We start from the raw sequence: 25097 nt of genomic DNA, 5'->3' as shown, positions 1-25097 counted from the left end.
GGCGAAGAAGAGTTGCTTGACCAGAGAGTGAAAATATTTGTACATGAAGATGTAATTCAGAAATCTGATTACCTGAGTTGTTTTGCTAACAGACATGCAAATGCTAACAATCACATTATCTCCTTGGCAGAGGTAAATATCTGGTCAGAAGCCTCGTCACATTTAGAGTTTGTTTTGTTATTTCAGTTTTAATGAGGTATTGTGTATGAAAACAAACAACCTTCCATGTTACGACTCATAAATCAACTGACATCTGTTAAAATCTTCTCAAATGTACATTTTCTTCGACGTGCAGAGTGACAAGGAGTTTTCCTCTCGTGGTGTTTGGTGAATCTAGTGCGTCTGTCGTGTTGCGCGTCCCTCGCTGTCCCCACACCAGCGCTGGTTGTGTAATTATCCAGCATGGATCAGCCTGTCATTCAGTTTGTTGATGTGTGGGCTGCATGTGTGCCACCAACTTATCTTCCTCCTTGACGGCGCACGGAATCCATGTTGGTGGAGCGTTTGCTCTGATTCCACAGGAGGATTTGGAGAAGCATAAATTGACCCTTAAACGTTTCTCCGCGGCCTGTTTGGACTCCTACGTCAAAGATCTTTTCGTGTAGGTGGGAGATATCTTGTGGGACGGTCTATTTTTATTAGTGTGGTTGTATGTGTGTGTGTGTGTGTGTGTGTATCTCTGTGTGAGTGTGCAAATCAGCCCACTTGGCGAACCAGACCTATTGGTCTGGTATCATGTAAGGTAGCTTGTTAGCGATATGCTAGCTAATCTGAGACTGAATTTTCTTTAGTGTTAAACACAGCAAACAATCTTTTTTTTTTCAAGAAAAATGTTATATTCAGTAAAAAACAGCTGAAAGTTTCCAATCACTATTGCTAAATATCAAGGTCGAAAATGCTTAATAGAAGAAATAAAGTTGTTAGCTTCGAGATCCTCTAATTGTCATCTGTTGACAACCATCAAGACTGAGTAACTTTTTTGCACAAGTTTTCAGCACAGTTTACCTTGTCAAAAAAGTATTTTTCAAAAAGATGAATGGATTAATTAATCACAGATCTTTCTCTCTCTGTTTTCACCTGGTCCATCCTCCCTGCGATCTCTTCTTCATCCCCATCATAAAATGATGACATGATTTGTTAAAAAAAAAAAACTTTTATTTTTTAAATATAACAATAAAACGCACATGTGCTGCGCAGATGAGCCTCATATTTTTATGAAGCACAGAGACATCGGACAATCTTTATCATCATCATCATCATCATCATCATCATCATCATCATCAACACTATGCAGTGATTTAAGTTTCTGATTTACAGTTTTACTGTTGTTAAACCGATTGGTTGATGTGCAGTCGTAAAAAGAGATCTACATAGTGACCGATCTTCCTCTCTCTTTACGCTTGATGGATCTACTGACTCCTTCAAGAAACATCTTAAGACATTCTTATTTGTGCAGACTTTTCAATGATTTTCTGGAACTCTTGTGTTGTTCTCAGTGTTATCGTGATCTTTTAAGTATATATTTTATTGAGTATTGTTTTGATTGTTTTAGCGCTTTGTGACCCTGGTCTGGAAAAGCGCTCTATAAATATAAATTGCTTACTTACTAACTTACCTTTTTTTTCTGGGTGGTGGTGTGCCTCATGATTTTTTTCAAGATACAAGTGTGCCTTGGCTCGAAAAAAGGTTGGAAAACACTGAACTAGAGACATGTCTCAGTAACAGTTCTCTTAAGTCTGACTGCAGCGGCTACAGCTGGCGACAGCATTACTGAAGCCTGAACACTATCAGAGCTGAGACTCAAACCACGTCTTTGGTCTCACTCTGGTGGCTCAGAAGACCAGTCAGACTTCGCAATCGGCCCGTGGGGTAAAAAAGGTCGGGGGCCACTGGTTTAAATCATCCATTCAATTATACTCCACGTTTTTTTACTCCTTCCTGTCGGTGTCTCATTTATGTCACAAGTGTCTTTTCGACCTTATTTATATATATTTCAGTCACATGATGATATTTACTGTATTTGAAAGTCATTATTCTTTTGTAAAATTAATCTGAAGTTTAGATTTGTTTCCTCACCTTTATTATCTTTAAATAAGATTGCTTTTACCTCTGCTGCGACATTAATAAATGTAATTAAACATGTGTGTGTGTTATGGATGTTGCGTAATAAACGTACGATCACTCTTCATGTTCCTCTCTGCCACGAAGAGATCAGCATCCATTCTAATGAGACGACAGGAACCTGTTAGCTCTGAAACTCTCAGGCAACAATTTTGCTTTAATATTCTCAAAACCCTGAAGAACAGTAAATTGGCGACTGGATTCTCACCTCCCTGCATTTCTCCTTTATTAAGAACCCTCGTGTCTGAATTTAACCTGCTAGTTAAGGGTGCTCGTTTTAATGCGGCGTCTCTGCCAGTTGCTCATGCTATTACACTTTCACAGCTTTCCGTAATTGTTGTGCTGCCCTGTTTTCTCCTCCACTTTTTTTTATCCTATTGCTGGCATCAGCCCACTCACACGATGTCTGTTTATCTCTGGCGCTGTGCTCGTGCCTCTCTCTCTCAAATGGTCCCCAGTGGGTGTATCCGTCACCACTAGGTGGCAGCACCAAAATTTAAAGACTGTCTATAATCTATATTTTTCATTTATTCGACCACGGTTACTTAAAGGGCAACTGATGTGTTTAAGTGTCTTGTAAATTGTATGTGTCTGTTTGTACAAAGTTATCGTTTAATTTAAATATCTACATTAAAAAAATATCTTAAGCCCCGCCCACTGAAAACACTGTTTTTCTGGAGATTAAATCTTGTTTACTGTAACCACGCCCACTCTATTGTAATGCAAAATACAGTTATTATTGATATATCTATTGGAAATCGTTTAACAAAAGACAATCTAGTTTTTTTAAATTATATATTAAATAATGATGATTTATTTTGGTTATGTTCTTGGTACATAAGTATTTTCATCAAACTTTTAAATTATTTATTCTACAGACTGTTGATACACTGATAAACCCATGAAAACCATAATCATATTCACAGTTTATGATGTGAGAAATAAGGATTCAAACTCTGGAGGCAGGGCTTCAGGGGAGAGTTAGAAGGAAGGGAATTGTAATTTAAAATGCAGCTTGTCTTTCCTACCTTTATTTCATGACTCAAAGTTGTCTATAGACGTGAGTGTGCGAGTACACAAGTAGCCTGATAGTAAAGCTGTTTGCTAATCAATTGATGATTTTGCTCTCGCCTGAAAGCTTGAATTAATCTATCGTATCATGTTAAAATATTTCACTAAAACATCCGCTTTCATTGTATAATAACACCATAATGGAAAGTGTTAACTCCATTTTTTCTAATAATTGTGTTAGTTTTTGACTCACTGCGAGGACATTTCCTCTTGCTCAGTCTAATCATTACCATAAAATATGAGAGTGACAGTGTTGTGTAGCATACATGGGTGTGAGTCTGTGTGTGTAGCTGATGTACGGTCCCTTCCTGAAGTGACCTCCTGCCGATCTGCTACCACGAGCAAGTCTCTAATCTAATAAGCAACATAATGGGGCCACTTCTGTGGGGACAGTGAATCATTGAAAGGGTTTACGACCTTAATGGAGACGATGCAGTGTGTGTGTGTGTGTGTCTCTGTTCACGACATGGTCCGTGAGTTCGGGTCTCACTCTGTACACCGACCGGTGCGGGTCCAGAGGCTGAGTCAAGAGCATTGATGTCCTCCCTGTGGCTCAGCGGGATCTGGAGATCACGGAGAGCCAGAAGAGTTGAGGGTCTCTGCCGGGGTCCCTCTCACTCACTCGCTGCTCAAAGTGAAACCAAGACCAAAGGCACTTTTTCACTGCAGGAAATCTCTCTGTGGAGGAAGAACACACATGACTGGTGCTCTGTCCTTCTGGGAGAGCATTCTGAGTCTCTTCCTCCTCCTCTTCATTCCTCCTGCTGCTTCTTCTCTTCTCTCTAATGGTCCCACTGTTACCCAGATGCCATTTCAGCGTCGTTATTTTTGTTATAACAATGTGCAGTGGTGAGAAAGAAAAGCCTGTGAAAACGAGGCTCTTACAGATATGCAGCCGTTTATTAGGATCTTATTGAAGGTAGCATGAGTGGGTTCTTGTCATGCCAGTGTGAAAGCAGCAGCTCTTCGTTCTCACTTTGTTTGCTGCCAGAGCTAAAGCGTGTCCCCTCAGACATCTCTGTGGCGCGAGCTGCTTTTTATACTTCCATACCCCTCATTGTGCTCGTCGCTTCACACCCGCGGAAAATACACACTTGGTCTAAGGTAACACATAAATATCTCCAGACATGGGCGTGTGCTTAACCAGCTGGAGGATCTTTAATGTTGACTTCCTGTAACTTAACCTCCACTTACCCACAGGAAGCTGCCGTAAGATACAGAATCAAACTCTATTGACCACAATTCTATGTACGGCGTCTACGTTTATTTTTGATTTTGTGTCTCGAGGATTGTTAAAAATGTGCTTCTAGGTAAATTATATTTACAATGTTATTCAACATTATTAGTAGTTTTGTAATTACACTTTAAATAGAAAAAAGGACAAAATGTTACTGGATTTTCTATTTTAAAACGTGGTAAAATGACATAAAGAAACTATTAAACATATTAACATTTACAATCTCACAGGTCGAACACAGAAGTCACGCTCCCTCCCAGTGAACTCATCACTGCATCTGTGCTTTAATGTGATTATTCACCCAGAATTCAAACTTCACTCATTTTCTACTCACCCTCATGTCGACCGGACTTCATCTTGGTCCAAGAAGACACTTAAAAACATCCAAATTACCTCCCTGGGGCTCGTCTGTAACGTCCATCTTGAATTGAAGCCTCGACATGAGGAGTAGATCCTGGAAAACTTAAACAAGGCTATATTTTTAGCCTTTAGCAGAGGTTGCTGTCTTGGCCACAGACAGGAAGTACTCTGGAAAATATGGAAGCACTCGCGATATTTACTCAGAGTACTTCCTGTCTGTGTAGTATGTTGGTCTAGCAGCAGGCCTAGCAATTTTCCCGCCATTTTTGCATGTGCCGGGCTATACTACCGGAATGTTTACAGCTAAAGCTAAACCTAAACCTTGGACTCATATCTGAACACCCTGTCCATATGTGAGTCCATACTCAAAAAATAAAAGCTGTAGCTTCTTTTTGTGGATTACTAAATTAAACAGTTAAAGGTCAATAATGTTTTGATTTAAGTGTGACTTAAATAGATGTTGGACTCTATTGTACCATCAGTATGTGTCTGTTTGAACAAAACTATCTTATAATAAAGATATAAACATTAGAGGGGCGCTCTTTGCTCTTTCGCTGAAGGAGGAGTGAAGCCCATTATTACATCATAATGGACTCCACTCTTGTAACCTCTTGTTCGCTGAGACGGTGAAGAACTTTATAAAGTAATAAGTTCAAAACATGGTCATGATGAGAGATTTACCGCATCTTGGAGAGGAAGACTTCAACATTTGAAACATTTTTTTTACATTAGTTGACCTTTAAATCAATAAAAACATTGAATATTAACATAGCTGATTAGGCCAAAATGTTAGTTTATAAAAGTTTTAAACTTTTATTAATATTATGCATTATAACAACATGATTATTATCCATGTTATGTCGTGTGCGTGTTTAACTGTCGGACAGACTCTCTCCTGCTAGTTCCTCATCCTCACGTGACTTCCACTTTACTCCTGCTCCACTGACTCTGATATCATGTCCTAAGATAGCAGCGGCTGACGGTCCGCACAAGAGTGGTATAGAAACGATCTCCTAAAATCCCTCCAGTCGGCACTTAAATATTTATTGGAGCTAATGCTTTAAGAGAGATGTTTGTTTAATGAGAGTGGGCTCTCTCTCGGAGACCAAAAGCTTCACAAAAACTGAGCGTTTTCCTAAATGTATCCTGATTAATTGATTGAGAATTAATGATTTATAATTAACATTAGTCTTTCCTTACCTCACACACAGCAGGTATCACACCTTCTATCGGTAGTTCACACTTTTAGTTCAATATCTGGATACAAAATGAATTAGACAAAGTCATGCATCATGCATCTCATTACCATCATATATTCCTGTAGTAAAACATAAATTCCAAAGCATATATATAATAAAATTGATAGTAATAGTGATAGTGCAAGGAACATATATCCATAATAAAAAAGGACATGCTTCCACGGATACGCTTTCTTTCATCCATGATACAACTAGCTACAATTAATGTCTAAAATTAAATGTTTGGATAACTAGATTTATTTTGGGGAAAAAAGAGACCAAGGCTAAAATTAACAACTTTGCAGCGAGAGAACTCACAAGGAAGTCTTCATTACCCGATTTTAAAATCTATCCCTGGTCTTACATCCTGAGTTCTAGCAGTATCAGTAGTAGCATAAAGCTAATAGTGGAAAAATGTGGTCCCTATGTATCAAATGTACTGCCTTACATACAGCTCTTAAATATGGACGTAAAATCATAACATGCCACAACTACTCAAAAACATTCAACTATTTCTCACTTTTTTCAATAACAAACCATCATCATCCAGTCAGTGGAAGTTTAAGAAAGTCCATGTGCTCAAGGATGTTCTTGATGCAAGAGGTTTACTTTCTTTTAGTGATTTAATTCACTTTTTCCTTTTTTCTCTGTTTACATTAAGGTTAAAATCAGCAATGTGAGCATATCATCGAATGGTGTACCATCGAATTCTATTCTCTCAACTCATCCATTATAGAGCAGTAGTATCACAAGGTCCAGAGATCTGTCTTTTAGCAATAGTGGGAAGATCTGCTGTACTAGTGTGTGTACAAATATAAACTTATAATATAAACAATAATACTTGTGATCGACTAAACCACTATAACTGTATCCCCAGAGACAACAAAAAGGCTTAAGAGCATTCAATGTTTTCTGCCATTAACATGTCATGGAAACACCTCAGTATTCCTCCTGAAGACCTGGAGTAGGTTTTTGTTGCGAGAGACATCTTGACCTTTCAGACCAGCTTGCCTGTGACCTTGGATACATGGAGCAATGGAAATGTATAAAAAATATGCAAAGAAAAGCCCATGGGATAAGTATTACCTGCGGACCTCTGTGTTTTGTAAATGACCCCCCCTCCTCTGCAATATTTTAAGTGCATTCACACGGGATAAGCAATGTCTGTAAAATAGTCATTTTCACTGATATTACCTAGAGATACAGATCTAAAAAGGAGCGCAACTGAAAGAGAAAGTTAGTGTAACAAAGCGTTCTTTGTGTAGAGAAGATAAAGTGGACAACCGTTTATTTTCTTTCGTTTCTCAACTTGTGCAGAAGCTCAACAGTGAGAGCGCTGCCCTGCATATAAATGTGCCCCAACATTATTCTTACAGAAGGGACACAGTCTGTTACAGTAGTGTAACTGAGTCTATTCGTGTGGGAAACAGCGAGGCTGGAACTTAGTTTGTAGCTGTGCAGCGCGCATGTCTTCTTTACTTTCGTCATGTGGAACACACCTCGAACAACTACGAACTCGATCTACTTCCTTTTCAACCTCTTCAAAATAAAACAGCGGAAGTAAATATTAACACAATGGCGAGTGCCTAGAAGTCCGTTACAGTGGCATGTATATGTAATATATATTACAAACACAGACATTCGGATTCACACGGGACTAGTATTATCACCCGACGTCTGTGTTTGGTGAATTACAGTCGGTAATTTGCGGCGGAATTATTACATTACAAATCACAGCACATGGCACATTCGCACGGGATTAAAACTCAGACATTCTCCGCAATTATTACAAATTACTAGAGGTCCCCAGGTAATACTTTTCCGTGCGAATCGGACAAAAGCCACAAAAATATGACAAAAGGCTAAAAATACAAGAAACTATGATTACATAAGCTTCTTATAGTACTTGTATACAACTTGTAGTTCATGTCTGTATGAATAATCTGTTGTTTTAAGGAAAAATGTTGCGTTGCTGACAGGACAACACTTATTTAACAAGCGTAATAGCAAGTGATTAGTATTTATGAACTGAGGCCTCGCCGTGAACTGTGGCTAACAGGAGACCTCGTGTCTGACTCGATGTTAATTCAATGATCAGGGATAATCAGTGGACCTGTGCTCATAATTACACGAGTGCTAAAGTGCGCGTCTGAAGTGTGGCGTCGTGTGATCGGCGCTCCAGTTAACCTTGACTCCTTCATTCTGACATCGTCGCTCGTGCACCCGTACGTGCCGCCGCTGACCTCACTTCCTGTTTGCAGGGGAAAGGGACGGCGGAGGAGGAGGAGGAAGTCGCCGTGGGGATGGACAAAGGATTCATGGACGAGTTCTTCGAGCAGGTTTGATCAATCCTCATATGTTCTTGCACAAACTGAGTTTGTTCAATTAATATGAAGAAATGAAAACTTTAAACTTTAGACTTTCTTTAATTATCATTGCACAGAAAACACAGCAGTGAAACTGGCAACAAAATTCCGTTGCTTGGCAACCGTTAAAAAACACAGCAGAGGGAATGTATAAATAAAGAAGTATAAATATAAATGTTAATAAGTAAAAAAAAAGTGCAATATATTTTAAACAGAATAAATAACGTTTTAAATCTTGAATATAATAATTAATGTATATAAAAGTATAAATATAAATAAGTTCAAAATAGTGCAATATATTTATGAATAGAATAAATATATAATATATTTAATATTTCATCGCTCAATTATATTTCATTCAGCAGTCAAAACCTTATAATCCTAATTTGACTTTTTTTTTGCTGCCACCCATTTTAAGTGAAATTTGATTGATTGAATGACCTCAATTAATCTGGACCAGTAACCAAATGATGCATAATTAAAGAATAGCAGAGATGTTTTCTCCAAGTCTTGATGCTTCCATGAATATGTTTAAGTGTGTTTTCTTGTGCTGGTACGCTGGAGGGACAGAATGGTAAAGAGGTATTTTAGAGTGGCACCCGTTGTTATCGCCTCCCAAGAGGACCGGAGGCCTGTTGTGAGTCATCAGGCATCTGGAGCTCAACTGCTCTTTACGCTCTAGCCTCGTTCTCTGTGAGTAAGTTTACATCCCTAATGTCTTTCTAATGTGTATCTGTGCACGTCCTCCATGTCTGAAGGAGACTAGATCTGAGTCACGTCATGGATTCCCTGTTGCATTAACTGTCACGTGCAGATACATTTTTACACGTTTATATCAAGTTGACATAATTACAATTTGAACCCTTTTCATAGGTTTTGATGCGCATATGAACATGTAATTATCTTTGAACAAGCTGCTTGGACAGTGAGGTAGTTGTAGTGTATGTTTTTTTGTTATACCATTTCATTATTTGACTTTAATTGAGGTGTTAAGGGGCTTTAAGCAACACAGTTAAGAGAAAAAACTCCTGCCCTTGACTTTTAACGTGTAGTTATACACTTCCCTTTTGTATTTTTCAGGACTCACCCATCTTTGTGCCTTTTATTGTAACAAATCCCCAAAAGTACATTTTATTTTGTTGAGTTGTTTCCAGTTGCTTTCCTTTTTTTTCCTCTTGTTTGCCAGATAATTAGTTAATTTAATTTAGATTTCATTCATTTTAAAGCATTTTTAATTGACAGACAATCTAAATAAAATTGTAAATAAATAATACATTTGAAAGCATAAGTTCTGTGTTAAAATTGTTCTGTTTTCCTTCTTAATCATGATTCATGTTACCTTTTCAACTGGGAATCGTTTACAGTTTTTGGCGAAGACAACATACTGTAGTATAGTTATTATTTTTTTAATCCCCAAAAACAGCTTAATATAGTTCAGTAAATTAAAAAAAACGTACATACTTACATTTAAGGTAATATACTTTTCATTTATTTTTTATTATATATATATATGTATATATATGTATGTATATGTATATGTATATGTATATGATATATATTATTTATTAGCATTATGTTGATGGGTTATTCTACAAGAAACACTTTCTTCGTTAATATTTTTTAAATCCGCCAAGAGGACAATAGAATAAAACAAATATAAAAATAACTAAAATCAATCCCATAATTGTATATAATGGTCCTCTAAATAACATCGAGCTGACCCACTACTGCGTTAATTGAAACCCCACATGCGTCCGTGACATGCATGTTTCATTTCACCCACCTGCGAGTGAAAATCTGTGAGCAGAGGCTGAAACTTTGAAGTAAAGAGAGAAAGAAAGAAAAAAAATCACCATTGCAAATGTGGCCACAGAAGTGGGTCTTGTGAGGTGCGATGCCAGCGAACCAGCGTTTGTGAGCCGTGAGAAGATGTGACGATAACCACTTTGATAAGAGCGTGGAGGGGGAAACCAGAGGAGGAGTCACCTGTGTCTGCTCTACAGGTGCTGCTATCAAAGACCCGTGCGGTTGTTTAATACTTCAATGGAAACCAAGTCAGTCAACAGACGGGAAGACTGCTTTACAAAAGAAGAGGCTCCTTGTTTTCTCGTATCTGGATCTATGCTTATTTTTGTGACCGCTTCCAAAATGTTACTTTTTAAAACCACAAAATTCATGCAGGAACATTTTCTTTTCTACAAAATAAAACTGATATTTATAAGTATAAGTAAACAGTTGGTGAGGCCCCTAAACTAAACTGAATTGATATATTCAAGAGAGACAATGAAACTAAAAAGTAAAACAATACTCGGCGTGGATTTTTCCTTTATGATTTTTTTAGTCTAGTTGCTGCTGCTTATGTAAGAACTGCTGCTATTCTGGTAATGAGTGTCAGAGAGGTTGGAAATTAAATCTCCTCAAGGGCCACATTATACTTTCACACTGACACAAAGGTGCAGAATTATTATTTTTTAAAGAATAGAAAACCTAGCAACGTAATCATTAGGACAAAAAGACCTAATACAAAAGTGTAATTATCTTATTATAAAAATAAAAAATATATATTTTAGAGAAACATTTTCAACTTATTTTTCACTTTATGTGAATATATCTTGTTCCTCAAAATGTAGGGCAATGGAAAGAAGGGGGGAATAGTATCATAGAGTAGTTTTAGAAGTTAAAGCTATATTTAAAGTTGTACTAGCAATAAATAATAATAAAATACAGTAGATACTAAATAAAATTGTCAGTGAGCTATCAGATACATTTTTTGCATGATCATCCTCATTGATTATCTTTGATAGCTTAAAGTTATGGTTCGGCCAAAATTCAAACTTCATTTTCTACTCACTCTACTCATGTCGACCAAGGGTTGGGATTATTTTCAGAGTAATGTTCCGTATCAGAGTTATAGGCAAAAATGTTTGTTCATTTTAATGTAGCGACTGGAGCTCATCTGTCTTCGTCTTCATCTTCCTCCAAAAAAAATCGCTTAAAAACATCCAAATACCTCCATGATGCTCGACTGTAACGTCCATCTCGTATTGAAGCCTCGACATCAGGAATCGTTCTGGAAAATATTAAACAAGTTTATATTTTAAGTTAGTTTTCAGTAGATATTTAAATAATGAGAAGCAAGGAACAGACAGGAAGTACTCCAGGTAAATATCAAGAGCTCTTCCAGTGTACTCAGTAGAATGGAAGTGCTCTGGAAGTGCTCGCATAGTTACCCAGAGTACTTCCTGTCTGTATTGTTATTATTTCAACTTTAAACCTTGAGGGTTGCTTGTGGCCACTTGGCCATATATTGGCAATTCAAATTAAATTAAATTGCTGTAAAGTTGTTGTATACAAAGATTTCTTTATTGCATTTTATAATAATAATTCTAAATAAAAGATGTTATTGGTTATATGTACTGTATGATTTATTTAGTAAATTCAAAGGGGATTTCTATATATATTTCTAGATATCACAGCAGGAGATTTAAACAGGAAGAGAACAGGATGGACGAGGCAGAGGACCAAACATGTGGAAACTGTAATATTAATGACTACATGTCTTCTGTGGCTCCATGTTTCACTCGCTGCCGTGTTCTGCTGCAACACCTCGCAGGTTCGAAGCCAAATACATGTCGCTGGCGAGGAGGAGACGCTCGTTTCACCTTCATGTGTTCATGCTGCTACAAGCAACGTCCCGCCTCTCATCTGTTTAACTACCTCCACAGTCACCCCCTCCTCCCCCCGACATTAGCATTTAGATTCCTTCATTCAGCATGAGTTCATACCAGACTGAAATGTCACGTCTTACCTGCGAGTAAAGCAAAGATTCTGAATCGATCCGGTGTTTTGTTCACAGAATTTTTATCTGTGTTTCCGTCTGTATTCATGACGATAGAAACTACATGTTAATATTTACTCATCACCAGCCATACTAGCACTTCAACAATCTGTCTTTCTGTCCGTGATCCTTCTACTCTATTGATATTTCTCTCTATATATATACCTATCAGACTCTCTGTTGCTCTACCTTTCTGTGTGTCTATCATTCTATCCCTTTACATTCATCTTTCTCTTTGAAAAAAAGATGTGGCGATATAAAGACTATCAAGACTACGATGTGGCAAACCCGAGTCACTTCTATAAACCCATCGCAAATATGTTGTGTGATCGTGGGCGAGATGCAGTTTCCGGTCTTTGTTTCTTGATTCAGCCTCTCGCTGGAAAAATTGCCGGAACATTCCTGCTGCTCAACAATGTCCAATCACTGTTATTTGAGAAGAACATTATCGACGTCACAGCGCGACAGGTCGGCGATTTCTGCTCGACTTTATTCACCGGAATTTATTTTCAGACCAGAACGTTTTTTCTCTTGTTGTGAACACTTTGGTTTCGACTTTAAGGAGTGAATGAGATGAAGGTGATGATAGAAACAATTGTATTTTTCAGATTAATGGATGCAAAATGACTCACTGATGTATGTTTTTTCTGATAGTAGTGAGTCACTCCATTGTGCAATTTTCCTCCGGACAAACCGCATCGGTGACGCGTCCTCTTCCCTGCTCGACCGTCGCCTCCGACATTCTGTCTGCTTCGATCACAGAGGCCGAAACATGTCGTCCAGAGGTTCAGGCCGTCACCAGCCAGAGGAGACAAAGGCGGAGGTGTGAGACGAGATCTTCGAAATGAGAGTGATCCGAGATGAGAGGGTAGATGGGTAATAACGCCAGGCAGTGATGGATGGAAGGTGAGAAGAAGGGATGGAGGGAGAGAAAGTGTAATCAGCCTCTCACCCCGACTGTGCATGTTAATGAAGCTTTCAGGGAAGGACAGTCGAGCGCGACGGGTCATCGTCCTTCACTATGATCATCAACATGCGTCTATAGTGTTCACTGTCCATGTGACCTGAGGCCTCAGGTACGAAGAAGTTGTCCACTCATATCCAGAAAATGATGCACGTACAAAAATATTCAGGTGTATGAATTTATTCCCATATCGCCCTTATTTACATATTTAAATCATATTTAGAAGAACCTGCGATCAGAAAAAAACTAATGAAAACATGAATTTTAACTGGATTAACAGTTTATATTCGTTCAATTAAACATTTCTGACATGGATCACATACTTAAATGAGTGCAGACGAGCTTATATTTTACGTACAGGGTTATTAACGCAAATACTTTATTTACAGACAATCAGAGGCTTATTTGAAACATCTTAAAATGGAGTTTAACAAGAATATAATTGTAAATCAGTAGTTTAAAGCACTGAGTGGTGATGATTTTGTGAAAATGTGGCGCAAAACACGCGCAAATTCATATAGCATTTATTAAAAAAATTACAATTGACAAATTACAAGTGAACAAATCATGTGACGGTGTATTTATATAACTGGGTTTTTCAAGGCGATCATGTGATCACATGAGTGAAACTTTAGCTGCTTTCATTCTGCAGCTTCACTTTGATCAAACTGACGTGATGTTGTTTCACAAGAACGTCTGTGACTCTCGTAGACTTGAAGCATCAGACGCTGATCATTTTGTTTTTTATATTATAGACACAAGCTCAAGTCCTTTACAATTTTTTGAAAAAGCGTGAAATTGCGGATTACAAATATTCGTTATAAAATGATCTATGTTGTTTTATTAAATACAGATCATCAGTTTGGTGAATGAGAACATATTTAAAAGTTTGTGAATAATTGAATATCCACTCGTGTTACGACACTGGTGTGTTAATTTTTGATCACAATTAATTGTTAATGTAAATGTGATGTGAACATCTTAATGTGACTATTGTGGCTGATATTCAAACGTGCCACGAAGTCCGAACTTTTTAACACTCTTTTATTATTGATACATATGAACTTTGGCGTGGAAAAGTATGTCCGCTCGTTTTTTGTTCATACAGCCCCTTAGTACACAAGGCCCCTGGTTCTTTTATTTTTATTGATTTGAATGTTCACTATTTAAATATTTTTTTATTTAGCAATGTTTACAATTTCTCAAATATGTGACACATTTAAAAATGTGTGCAAAACCAAGTTTTTTATGGAGAAGAAATTAAGTCAGCATTCATGAAGGACCTCGTCAAAACTAGCTAACTAACTAGAAAAACACATTTTGTGTTCATTTTTATTATTTAATACTTGTCCAATGCTATGGTTTGAAAGATAAAAGACATTTCTGTTTTCATTGAAGTCGCTTGAGTGAAAAATCTCTACAAGGAAGAATACGAAACATACATTAAAGTAGTAATATGTAATATTTAAAAATAATTATTCTTGACACTCGAGCAAAACAATACAAAACAGAACAGTAATTGTATACTTTTATATCATGTTATATTGTAATTATATTTTAATATTCTCTAATAAAGCCTTTTATCTTGATGACTCCTTAACTCGATCCTATATATGTGTCAAACTCAAGAATTGAAGAAAAAATAAATGTTATAAATATTTATGCATTGTTTCAGGGACTGTAAAGGCAACCTTAGAATCATTTGGAACTCTGATCATGTGGTAGACATGCTAGCTAACTGCTATACGTGGTTCAGCTCAGCAGTGAAAGGGGAGGGTTGAGGTGCCACAGCAGGGAGGAGAAGAAAAAAAAGACACTATCATTTGCCCTTTATTATCACAAAATATTGAATTTTCATCCATCAATCCTGCGATTAGCGTCGACGCCGGTGCACTGCGCCACTGTTGGGTTGTGTTTTCTGGTTTTATCAGACGCACAAAAGGATGTTGTGTAACAAATATTTCCGCACCCCCAAACTTCATCCCTTTGATGATGCAAGCATGAAGCCAGCCGGGGCAAGAGGGTCTCTCTGTGGCCTGGGAACCTTCTAATTAGCAGATTAAAAAAATTAAAAAAACTCAGAATATTGTCAAACATCACAGTGAAGTGAAGTTCATGAAGAGTCGATGTCATGTTTGTCTCGTGCGTCTCTTGATATTGTTTTCTCCCACACCAATAAAATCTGCCTGACGTCTCAGGAGGGTTGAGCAGCACCGTGACTCACGCAGGCTTAGACCGAGACAACCTTAAGTGGTTTCATCTTCTGTTCACTTACTTACGTTTCTGCCTTTTCCTGCAGATAGTCTCACTCGGCCCTGTTTGGGCTTTTATCTGAGGCGCTTGGACTGGGGGGGGGGGCGCTGAAGACAATTATATTGCTGCTCAAATATATAGACGTCAATCATGCGCTTATTAAATAGATAATTGGAGGAGGATAATTGTGTGTGTGGGGGGGGGGGGGGGGTACAGACGTCCTATAAAATGTAAATTTTCTGCCACGAAGACATAATGCAAGCAGGTGTAGGAGGCGGGGTGATGGACAGAGATTAAACTGATAGCTCCTGTATCACCTGCTGCTCCTGCAGGTGCTGCTCCATCCAGAGTCAGCACAGCTGGTAACAAGCGAGCAGTCGAACCCTGATGCTGATGGATGAGGACAGAAGAGCCGTTTCCTCAACATCAACTGTCAATTTATTTTATAGGGAGACGTCGTTTGATCGATTTCTTTTTTTCTCCTGCCGTGGCTGTCACAGGTCTTCTCTTTTCTTCGGATCATCTGTGATTCTCTGATTTAAGAGCCTAGCGGGCACAGTTTCATTTTCTTCACGAAATGATATCTACCTGACAGTGATTCGTCGGGCCGAAAATTGAGTAGAAGCAAACGAGAGGACATCTGCAGCACATTCATGGTGAAGTCCTTTAAAGGGCAACTAATGTTTTAATTAAAGTGTGTTTTAAATCTATCTTGGACCTCTATTGTACTCATCAGCATATGTCTGTTTGTACAAAACTCTCTTTTCATTAAAATATTGACATTAGAAAATGTACTTAAGCCCCGCCCACTGAAATATTCTCATTTACCATAACCACACCCACTCTGCTGTGATTGGTAAAGCATGGTTGTTCGTCACGCATCGTCATTAATCCAGGAAGTCTCCACGTCCAAGGGACGCTTATAAAGGAATTTGGTGCTGCAGGAGGAGTGCAGCCCATTATTACGTCATAATGGACTCCCCTCTTGTAACCTCTTGTTTGCTAAAAATTTCAGGGTAGAACTTTATAAAGTACTACGTTTAAAACATGGTCATGATGAGATACTTACTGAGTCTTTAAGAGAAAGACTTCAACATTTGAAACATGTGAGTGAGTCAGGAGAGTTTGGTTTTATACATTAGTTGACCTTAAATATTAGAAAGGCTGGTTTGTCAAGTAGAGTATTGTGGGGTCACCCAGGGAACGATGACTGTTATTTGGAAGCTGATCAATGTTGAGATGAGTGGCGGTTGGACTTCAGAGAGTCCGCCACTCCGACAGACACCAATTCAGAAATTAACCAAATTCAATTATTGAACAACCTATCCTCTGCACCACAACAACAAAGACACTTTCTACTCATAACAGAAACGAACACAAAGACACTGCAAATCAAAAGGAAACAACCTCGTAAAATTTGATTTCCGAGAGGGCTCACTGTGTGGGTTGGATTGGAACAACGGCAATCATGAGCCCCAAGAACTCCTGGATTAAAAAAGTTTTCATACAATGTTTTTTAATAATGTTTTTCCCAAATGAGTGTTTTTGTGTCAAGGTAATATAGTTTATTTGTAATTTTGTCGTTCTTTAATTTAGCCACTTCAGAGTAAACATTCCATTAGCGACCTTATGCAAGTTTTGCTGACTGGATTTAAATACTTATTTTAATTTGGTATTTACTCATTTTAGTTTTTAATATTATGAGTAACATTTTAAACTTGAACTGTTTTGCTTTACATAACTTTATTTGTATTTACAAAGGTATAACATTGAAATGAAAAAAAGACCCATTGTTATTTTTGTTAACCCTAACCCACATTCAGAATTTTGCCGTATTTATCTAATAAAAACACTTTTTTTAATGGGACTCAGTTTGTTGACAGAAACTTAGACTTTATGAAGGAACAAAAATACAGCAAAAAGTAGGCCAAAGAGCCTTAAGATGGAGACTAGTTCCTTTTCCAGCCAGGTTTTTTCAAAATAAAATCACTTTTTATAGTAAAAAACATTAGTACCTGCACATAATGAAGGAATCACTCCTGGAGACCCTAAAACACTAGTGTTGACAACATGAAGAACTCAAAGATATCGAACCGTCTTTCATTCTATAGGTTTATGTGTCAATAATAAGCGATCAACGCACGACTCCAGCCCATCATCACAACTCATATTTCCTCCCACGGTCGATATGGTCTGATAATTCTCTGTCTGTGCTGGACAGATGTTTCAGACTGAGTTTAAATCTTCAACGTCAGATCAAATATTTGAGTTCATTTGAAGGAGGTGAGCAGTTCAGTGAGTGTTAATTATTCACAGCAGCTGTAGACGGATGTGAAGTTGATGGATTTGGCTCTCTGGCTCTTTCACTCGATGTTCCCGGAGAGAAGACAAATATTACAAATATAAATGCATGTATTCTGGACTCATTCTGTCGCTTCTGAATTTAAGCTTGGAGATGTGTTGTGTCTCCGCAGGTGGAAGAAATCCGGGGCTTCATCGAGACTCTGGCGGAGAAGGTTGAGGAGGTGAAGAGGAAGCACAGCGCCATCCTGGCATCACCTAACCCTGACGAGAGTAAGTCTTTTCCAGTTTTTCTCGAGTGTGGCGCTCTTCTCAAGTCATTCCTCCATCTTGAACAGGGGCAGGAATAACATTTCCAAAACAGACTCATTGCATTGAGGGTCTGTCACTTCCATAGCACTAGAAAAGCACTCAGTGAGCGCAGACACCCACAGATCTACTCATCTATACTCTATTGTGATTGTTTTACCTTTTATTCTTGTTAACATTTATTTTTTGCTTTTTCTGGACATTTTGATTATTGTTCATGGCAATGAACAGAACTTGCCCACAAAACAGAGAATGACCTATTCTTTAAAAGTTCAGAGGATCCAGATGGTAATCAGAAACACCTCCAAAATAAAATAAAAATGTGGAGGTAAAAAAGTTTTTTTAGGGGAGAGAAAATATACTTTTTAATAGCAATATTGTACATTTTGTTCAGTATTGAATTTGTCTGATGAAATATGTGTCATAACTATTGTTGGCCAGCTAGTATAACAAACTCAAGTCAGTGAAAAACACGTTTCTGTCCTTGCTTTGATTGATTGACGATTTGACGATATCCCTTTTTTATTTCCAACATTAAGGACATTTGAGTAACTCACAACAGAATAAACATACATACTCATTAGATTTTTGAAATAAATTATGATAACAATAATAACATAATATCAATAACTATAACATAATAATCATGTAGCGAGTCCATTATATATTTGATAAACTACTGTAGTCTGTTTATCAGTTCCCCCTTTTTTATTTCCATCCAAAAATGATTTCCATTTTGTGAGTTTAGCTGTCATATTTCATATTATTTATATGTTTTTGTTCATTTTAGTTTATTTCATTTCATTAATAATATTTTTATGAGTTTATTTAAATATGTTTGTTTTACTAACTTATTAGCATTCATTTAGAGAGTCAATAAAATATAATTTAAAATTAAGCTGTAACCTTCCTGTCTTCTTTTTCCTCATTCCTGACCGTCTCAATAGTCACATTCCTCAGGTAGTTCATGGCCAGTCCTTTAGATGTGTCTATGTTTATTATGTTCTAGAACCATAGCATCCTCTTCTTCTTTGATGGACGTTATAACAAGCTGCTGTTCCTTTCATTCATTGTTGTTGTTGCGTCCTGGCTTTGCTCTGTAAACTCTCTCACACTTCTCACACCTCCTCCTCTGTTAATTATGTCATAGTATTGATCGAGACCCCTGTGCTCACCAGAGAGGTGTCACTGATAGCACCAGCACCCCATGTTCTTTTTTCCACACCTGATCCCTTCTTATTTCCCACCTACCTGGATGTCTATTGATTTGCTTCAAGCCCTTTGGCTTCCGAGTGTGTCTGTGTGTAGTTGTGTGAGTGTGCGATGCACCGAGACAACGCCCGCTGATGCTAAATGCTGTGATACAAATTGTTCGGCCAGCTGTTCCCTTCGTGACTAAAAATCAATGTGTGTGTATATATGTACGTGTGAGTCGGTGGCTGATGAATCTAAATCAGTCAGAGGTTGATTTAAATGTCAGGGTCGTTCATTACACAGAGGTCATTGTGTTTGTCACCGTGGCCGCTGGCGTCTTTGAATCATCTTAATAACTGGAGAGAGGCTGTTGTGATTAATTGTTTGAGGAATTCTATTACACTTGTTAAAGCGATGGTTCGCCCAACAATCTCATTTCTACTCTCCCTCATGTCGACCGAGGGTTGGGATAATTGTCAGAGTAATTGGAGTTACAGGCAGAAATGTATGTCCGTATGATGGTAGTGGTCTGCGTTTGTGTCTCTGCACTGACACACCTTTCTGGGAGATTTAACCCTGAAACAGCTACAAACACCTAAAATATAGACTTATTAAAACATTACAGACGAGCAGTTAAAGGTCTTTGGATGATTTTTGTGCGTCTTTTTTAACTAAGAAGAGTGAGCCCGGTTCAATGACACATTTCACAAAATAATCCCAGCCCTTATTCGACATTAGATAAAGTTTAATTTGGGTAAACTATCCCTTTAATATTTGCTCTTCAACCCTCTTTTGTGTTCAATCTCAAAGATCAGCGATAGATTTCTCTACGAAGGTCAGAAGTCAATGATAATTGAGGCTCTTGGAGGCTGACATGAACTGGTAGTAAAACCCTTGAGTATTTTTTTATTTATTCGCGCTGCTGACTGGAATATTATTGGGAACTCAGTCACTCTGACACAGAGAATGTTTTTTCGTTTTTTCCCTCCTCTCTGTCACCGACCGTTAGCGCTGGAGTCTCTCACCGATCCCATGATTTGTACTCAAGACTCCCGAGTGCTAGATCATGAAATTACTCTCCAAGTCTCCCCAGTGTTTGTGTAAATTGGTCTATCACTTCCACATTCTCCTCTCCAATCGCTGATCGTATATTCCTCTTTTCATTCTAGCCCCGGCTTTATACTTTTATGATTGTCGTCAACCACACATGTGCTTATGTCACTGCTTTAGGTGCAGCAGGATAAAATATGCGTTTTATAACAACGTTGCTGTTTTTACGATCATTTAAAGACGCATTTCTGTCACAGGCACATGTTCGACATCCGTCTTAAGAGAGTCAAATGTAAGATAATCAATTGTCTTTTCAATTCCAAGGAGTAACAAAGGTTTATAATTATTCTGCAATTCGGAATTATCTAAGAAAAGCCATTTTTGAAGATATAAACATTCTATCGGCTAAATAATCTAGTTTACCCACCTTTCAGCAAAGTCCCATTAATGTTATCATTCATTCATTCATCTTCTGCCATGTATCCCCTTATGGGGGACACGATGGGGCTGGAGTTACTTCAGGCGAGAGGCAGGGGACACCCTGGACAGACGACAGTCTTTCGAACAAAGACACCACAATTCACACACACACTTCAATGGACAATTTCCCCAAGTTCCCAATCAACCTCTGTATGTTTTTAGTCTGTGGGAGGAAACCGGAGTGCCCGGAGTAAACCCACGCAACACGGGGAGAACATACAAACTCTACACCGTCGTGCGCCATCCATTAATAAAATCCTCTGGTGAATTTCATTATATAAAATATTAGCAACATTTGGGACATATTTAAAAACATCAATTGATTTCCTGCTGTAATAATGCTCTCAGTGTTCAAATCATTATAAGAGAAATGTTTGTTTTATTCTCTAGACACTTTAGATTCTTATCTCTCTATAAAACAAAAAGTTAAAGTTCACGTCACAATGCCTTGAGATTACACTGTTAGCTACTAGCTAGTTAAAATGTCCTTGTTTTCTACAGTTCTGTGTTAGGGTTAAGTTTGTCAGTTGCTAGCTCGCAAACAAAGCAAATATTAACTTTGTGAATTTGAGTACAATACAGAATACAAAATGGCTGCTTGAGACCTTGGCTCCTTCCTGCTTTAAAAACATATTTTGCCACCTTTCTTTGCTGCCCATCTGGTGGTTATTTGTGACAACAATATTGGCTTTTTATATGCGTAGCAACGCCAATTAACCTCTGTATGTTTATGGACTGTGGGAGGAGATTGTCCAGAGGAAACAATAGCACAGGATGCTTCAACAATCCTGTTCCTGTGAGAAGATAATAAAAGGTGTTGTCGTGTCTGAAAACCGAGATCAATAAACTGTCAGAAAACCAAACTGGCTGTAACAAGTTGAACCAAGTCTCAGATTCAAGCGTCTCTTCTATCCGGTGAACAATTACATGACAGTTTGTGGCATCTGTGTCAATAGAAAGACACTTTTGGTTTCCTACCTGGAGGTTATTTGACAACATTCCTCCCTGTGTGTCACACCGGCCTCATCTTTGAATGTGTACACACAAATCCTTCCTGACTCTTTAGCGTCCTCCACACAGCTCCGGTGATGCTTGTTTTAATCGCTGCCTGCGAGTGTTCCTATTTCGAGAGTTAGTTTTGGCTGAGAGTTCTCCCACACTCACACCGCCGTATGCCAGAGCCCTGCCACCAAATGTAAGTGTTGTGTAACTTCACTCTCCTCTGTCTTCGGTTCTTCTGCTGCATCTCTTCCTCATTCCTGCTCATGAAGTCTGAGCTGAATTCACTTAACTAGTCAGGACTCAACACACAGAATATTTTTTTCTTTTGGTTATAAAACAACCCCATACTTATAGTACAGTATACACATTTTAAGTTAGATATCAAATAATCTGTACTGCATTCACATCTGTCGATGAACGATGATTGCAAGATTAGCACTGTGGGAGTGCAGACCTCTGCCAAGGGACTCATTTTCACCCATATTGTTATTTCCACTGAAAATTTTCTTTTAAGTTTATAGCATTTGAAACAGCAATTATATCATTAAAACTTAAAATATAAATAAGGGAGGTAAGTTATACAGTATTTTTTTCTTTAAAAAAAAAAAATATATATATATATATATATATATAATAATTAAACAACACAGGAGAAGACTAGATATTTTGGATATAGTTTTGGTTTGCTGCAGGTACGTTATATATATATACATATATACATATTTCATACTAGGGCAACACATGTGAAAACCCAACTGCTGACTTTGAAGTTATTACTTGAAATCTTGGCGAATGACAGGTTACGAGAGCGAAGTCCATTATGATGTGAGAACGTCCTGCTTCTTTCTTGTCCCTTTAACCCCCCTTGGAGGTGGTGACTTTTGGAATTGATGACATACGGTGACAAACCTTGATGTTTGACCAATCACAGCAGAGTGGGTGTGGTTATGAGTTCAACATCTATTTAAGACACACTTAAATCAACACATTAGTTGAACTTTAATATGATCATGAATGATTAGCCCTTGTGTTATTGTAGGGTCAAGATGACCCAAAGGTCCGAAAACAAATGTGTTTGAGTTAGCCCTCAGCATGTTTTTTCCAAGTTAAAGATTTTGAATTGTCTGTTTTATTCCATTGATTCTATGAACGCAACACACTACACTTTGTTATCATTACCACAGACATTAAAATATATATGCAGATTCGTCCCCACTTTAGATGTCAAATGGATTTTGTGTCTCCAGGTGATTTATTGTTTTTCGTCCAAGTGGCTCTTTGAATATTTATGGTTACTGAACCTGGTTTGGCTTCTTCTACATCAGTCAAAATGTGTGATTAATTCTAACAAATAATACATTTGACAAAATGAGTTCTTGTCTTGATTTGTTGAGTAAAATCTTTCACTACTTTACATCGTCTGCGACCCGGGAGTCTCAGTGTCCTACATAAAACAAACCAATTCTGTCTGTGCTTGAATATTTAGGTTGTTTTCTACATGTGGGTCAGAGGAAGCGGCTCCCACGTCACAAATATCAGGATGAGCAGCTGTGCATTTCCACTGCGTTTGTGCTGTAACACGACATGTTCCTGTGATGCGTGCAGATTCTGTCCCTCTACTAAATAAACCTGGACTCTAGACGGTCAATAAACAGAGCAAACACACACACACACACACACACACACACACACACACACACACACACAGACACAACTGGTCATATATTTACAGAGAGAAAAGCAGGGGAAGACAAAGACAGGCACAGATGAAGGGAAAGATAAATGGCTGCAGGTTAGAGATTGCAGAGGCAGTGGTTGACCCTGTTTGAGCGAGGATCCGAACGGTTGCCGATGTCTCGTCAGTGTCACACTACCCTGACATCGGACTGACACACACATTGTGTCCATAAAGTCACTGAATCAGTGGGAGACAGATTGTGACAGGCCAGATAAAGGGAAGTGATTTATGGTTCAAATGAGTTAGGAATGACGTTGAAGCCGGATTAAAGTCTTGAAGATAACTTGGTATCTGATGTTGAATCTAAATTTAGTATGTTTGCTTAGTCGGTTCATGAAGCTGCAAAAATAACAGCAAAATAAAGCAGAAATTTTCTTGTCCGTCTGTCTGGTTCCCCTGTTTATGTCAAAACCAGTTCTGTTATGGGGGCATGTCCCAATACCCACTCATGAGGATAAAAAATCAATTCTGTGATCAATTGTATACATTAAAAGAGTTGAGGATACAAGGCAGAACCTTTAGGCTCTACTCCGAGTATATCCCGGATGAATGTGTATCTCACTCTGAAGGGGAGAGTCCAGTCAACTTTTCAGAGAAAACTAGTTTCGGCCGCTTCAATCAACCATCTTTTTCTTTTAGAATTACTCATGACTATGGTTGAGGTTAGAGATGTAGATCAACCAGTACATTGAGAGCTCTGCCTCTGACGCCGCCCAAATACATGGGTAACTCACACTGCATTATTCCCTCACTAGTGAACAAAATCACGGAGGACATCAATTGGGAACACCATAGATAGATGGATATTTGATTCATCCCCAAAGAAGAAATTCTGTTGTCCAGCAGCAACAAAACACATAACACATGGACAAACATCTATAAATACATGTAAAACAATCAAATACATAATTCAAAAGTTGCCAACAAAGTACGATAATATAGTACAATGAAGGCTGTATCTCAATTTTGCTGTTAGATGCAACTACTGTTCAGTCACTGGGACTACAACTTTTAGAAATCTTGTTACATGGATACATTTCCATTGTCTTTTGGGTGACAATGATGTCATCGCACCTCTTTTCCTTTGTCCATGTACCTGGGCCAACAAGGAAGTTATTTTTCTATGGATGGGAACAGATATTCTCGCACTGGTTCTGACATAAAGCGTAGCATTTAGACCGACATGCAATGCAGATTTCTGTGCCGTTTCAACAAAAAAAATCTCCACACTTAACAATCTCAACACTTAACAATGCCCCTCATTGTGACCGTCTCACACACACACACAATACATCCTCAAGTGTCTGTCACAATTAACTAAATCAAGTCCCAAAACAATACTAAAACAACATACCTGAGAAACCATTTATTACTATATATTATTATTATTCAAGCAGTATTTTTGGTAAGCCTGCCGTATCAGATAAAACCTACATGAAACCCACCCTAGTTGTGTTGTTGTCTCACTTGACTACTTCCAAACACATTTCACTGTTGATCATTGGACAGACAATTTATATCTCATCTTAGGAATGGCTGAGTTACCATCTGGATTCGTAGAGACTTGTCTTTGTA

At 38.0% G+C, this 25097-nt stretch overlaps 1 protein-coding gene across 4 annotated transcripts in view; it reads left to right on the top strand.

The window, feature by feature from the left end:
- Positions 1 to 25097, top strand: part of stx1a (syntaxin 1A (brain)) — a 53581-nt gene that overhangs the window by 11197 nt on the left and 17287 nt on the right. For all 4 annotated transcript variants that reach the window (XM_087795496.1, XM_087795497.1, XM_087795498.1 and 1 more), the window contains exons 2-3: positions 8289 to 8366; positions 17923 to 18022. In XM_087795496.1, the coding sequence (XP_087651622.1) occupies positions 8289 to 8366; positions 17923 to 18022 (178 nt within the window). The remainder of the gene's footprint in view (positions 1 to 8288; positions 8367 to 17922; positions 18023 to 25097) is intronic.

The sequence above is a fragment of the Callionymus lyra genome, chromosome 7, assembly GCF_982586985.1.
Source record: "Callionymus lyra chromosome 7, fCalLyr1.hap1.1, whole genome shotgun sequence".
NCBI classification, from domain to species: Eukaryota; Metazoa; Chordata; class Actinopteri; order Syngnathiformes; family Callionymidae; genus Callionymus; species Callionymus lyra.
Note: the sequence above shows the minus strand (reverse complement) of the source record. Positions and strands in the feature narration are given on the sequence as shown.